Below are 382 nucleotides of genomic sequence, written 5' to 3' on the forward strand. Positions count from 1 at the left end.
CAGACCCCCCCCCAGATGCCTGGCTCTGATGGGGAGTGGTGGACGGGGTGTCTGGCACTTGAGACCTCACCAGGTGGCAGGGGAGCACGCTGGCTCCTGCTGCGTGGGGCTGATCCCTTGGGCTCTTAGGGCAGCTGGGAGCCTGCCTGCCACCGGTCATGCTGCTTTGGTGACTCCACGCCCAGCACACGCACGTCTCTGCTCTGTCTCTGTAGAAATACTACCCGCCGGACTTCGATCCTGCAAAGATCCCAAAGCTCAAACTCCCAAAGGACCGACAGTATGTGGTGCGGCTCATGGCCCCCTTCAACATGCGGTAAGAGGGGCTGTGCTGCTCAGAAGGAAGCGGCTGGGGGGGGGGGGGATCTGCTTTTGGATTTTT

General features: G+C 61.5%; 1 protein-coding gene across 1 annotated transcript in view; it reads left to right on the top strand.

The window, feature by feature from the left end:
• Positions 1-215: 215 nt before the first annotated feature.
• Positions 216-382, top strand: part of CCDC94 (coiled-coil domain containing 94) — a gene marked incomplete at both ends in the record, with an annotated part of 1449 nt that continues 1282 nt past the window's right edge. The window contains one exon of the mRNA XM_010144012.1: positions 216-316. Coding sequence (XP_010142314.1) covers positions 216-316 — 101 coding nt within the window. The remainder of the gene's footprint in view (positions 317-382) is intronic.

This window comes from Buceros rhinoceros, unplaced genomic scaffold (genome assembly GCF_000710305.1).
Source record: "Buceros rhinoceros silvestris isolate BGI_N320 unplaced genomic scaffold, ASM71030v1 scaffold45760, whole genome shotgun sequence".
Lineage (NCBI taxonomy): Eukaryota > Metazoa > Chordata > Aves > Bucerotiformes > Bucerotidae > Buceros > Buceros rhinoceros.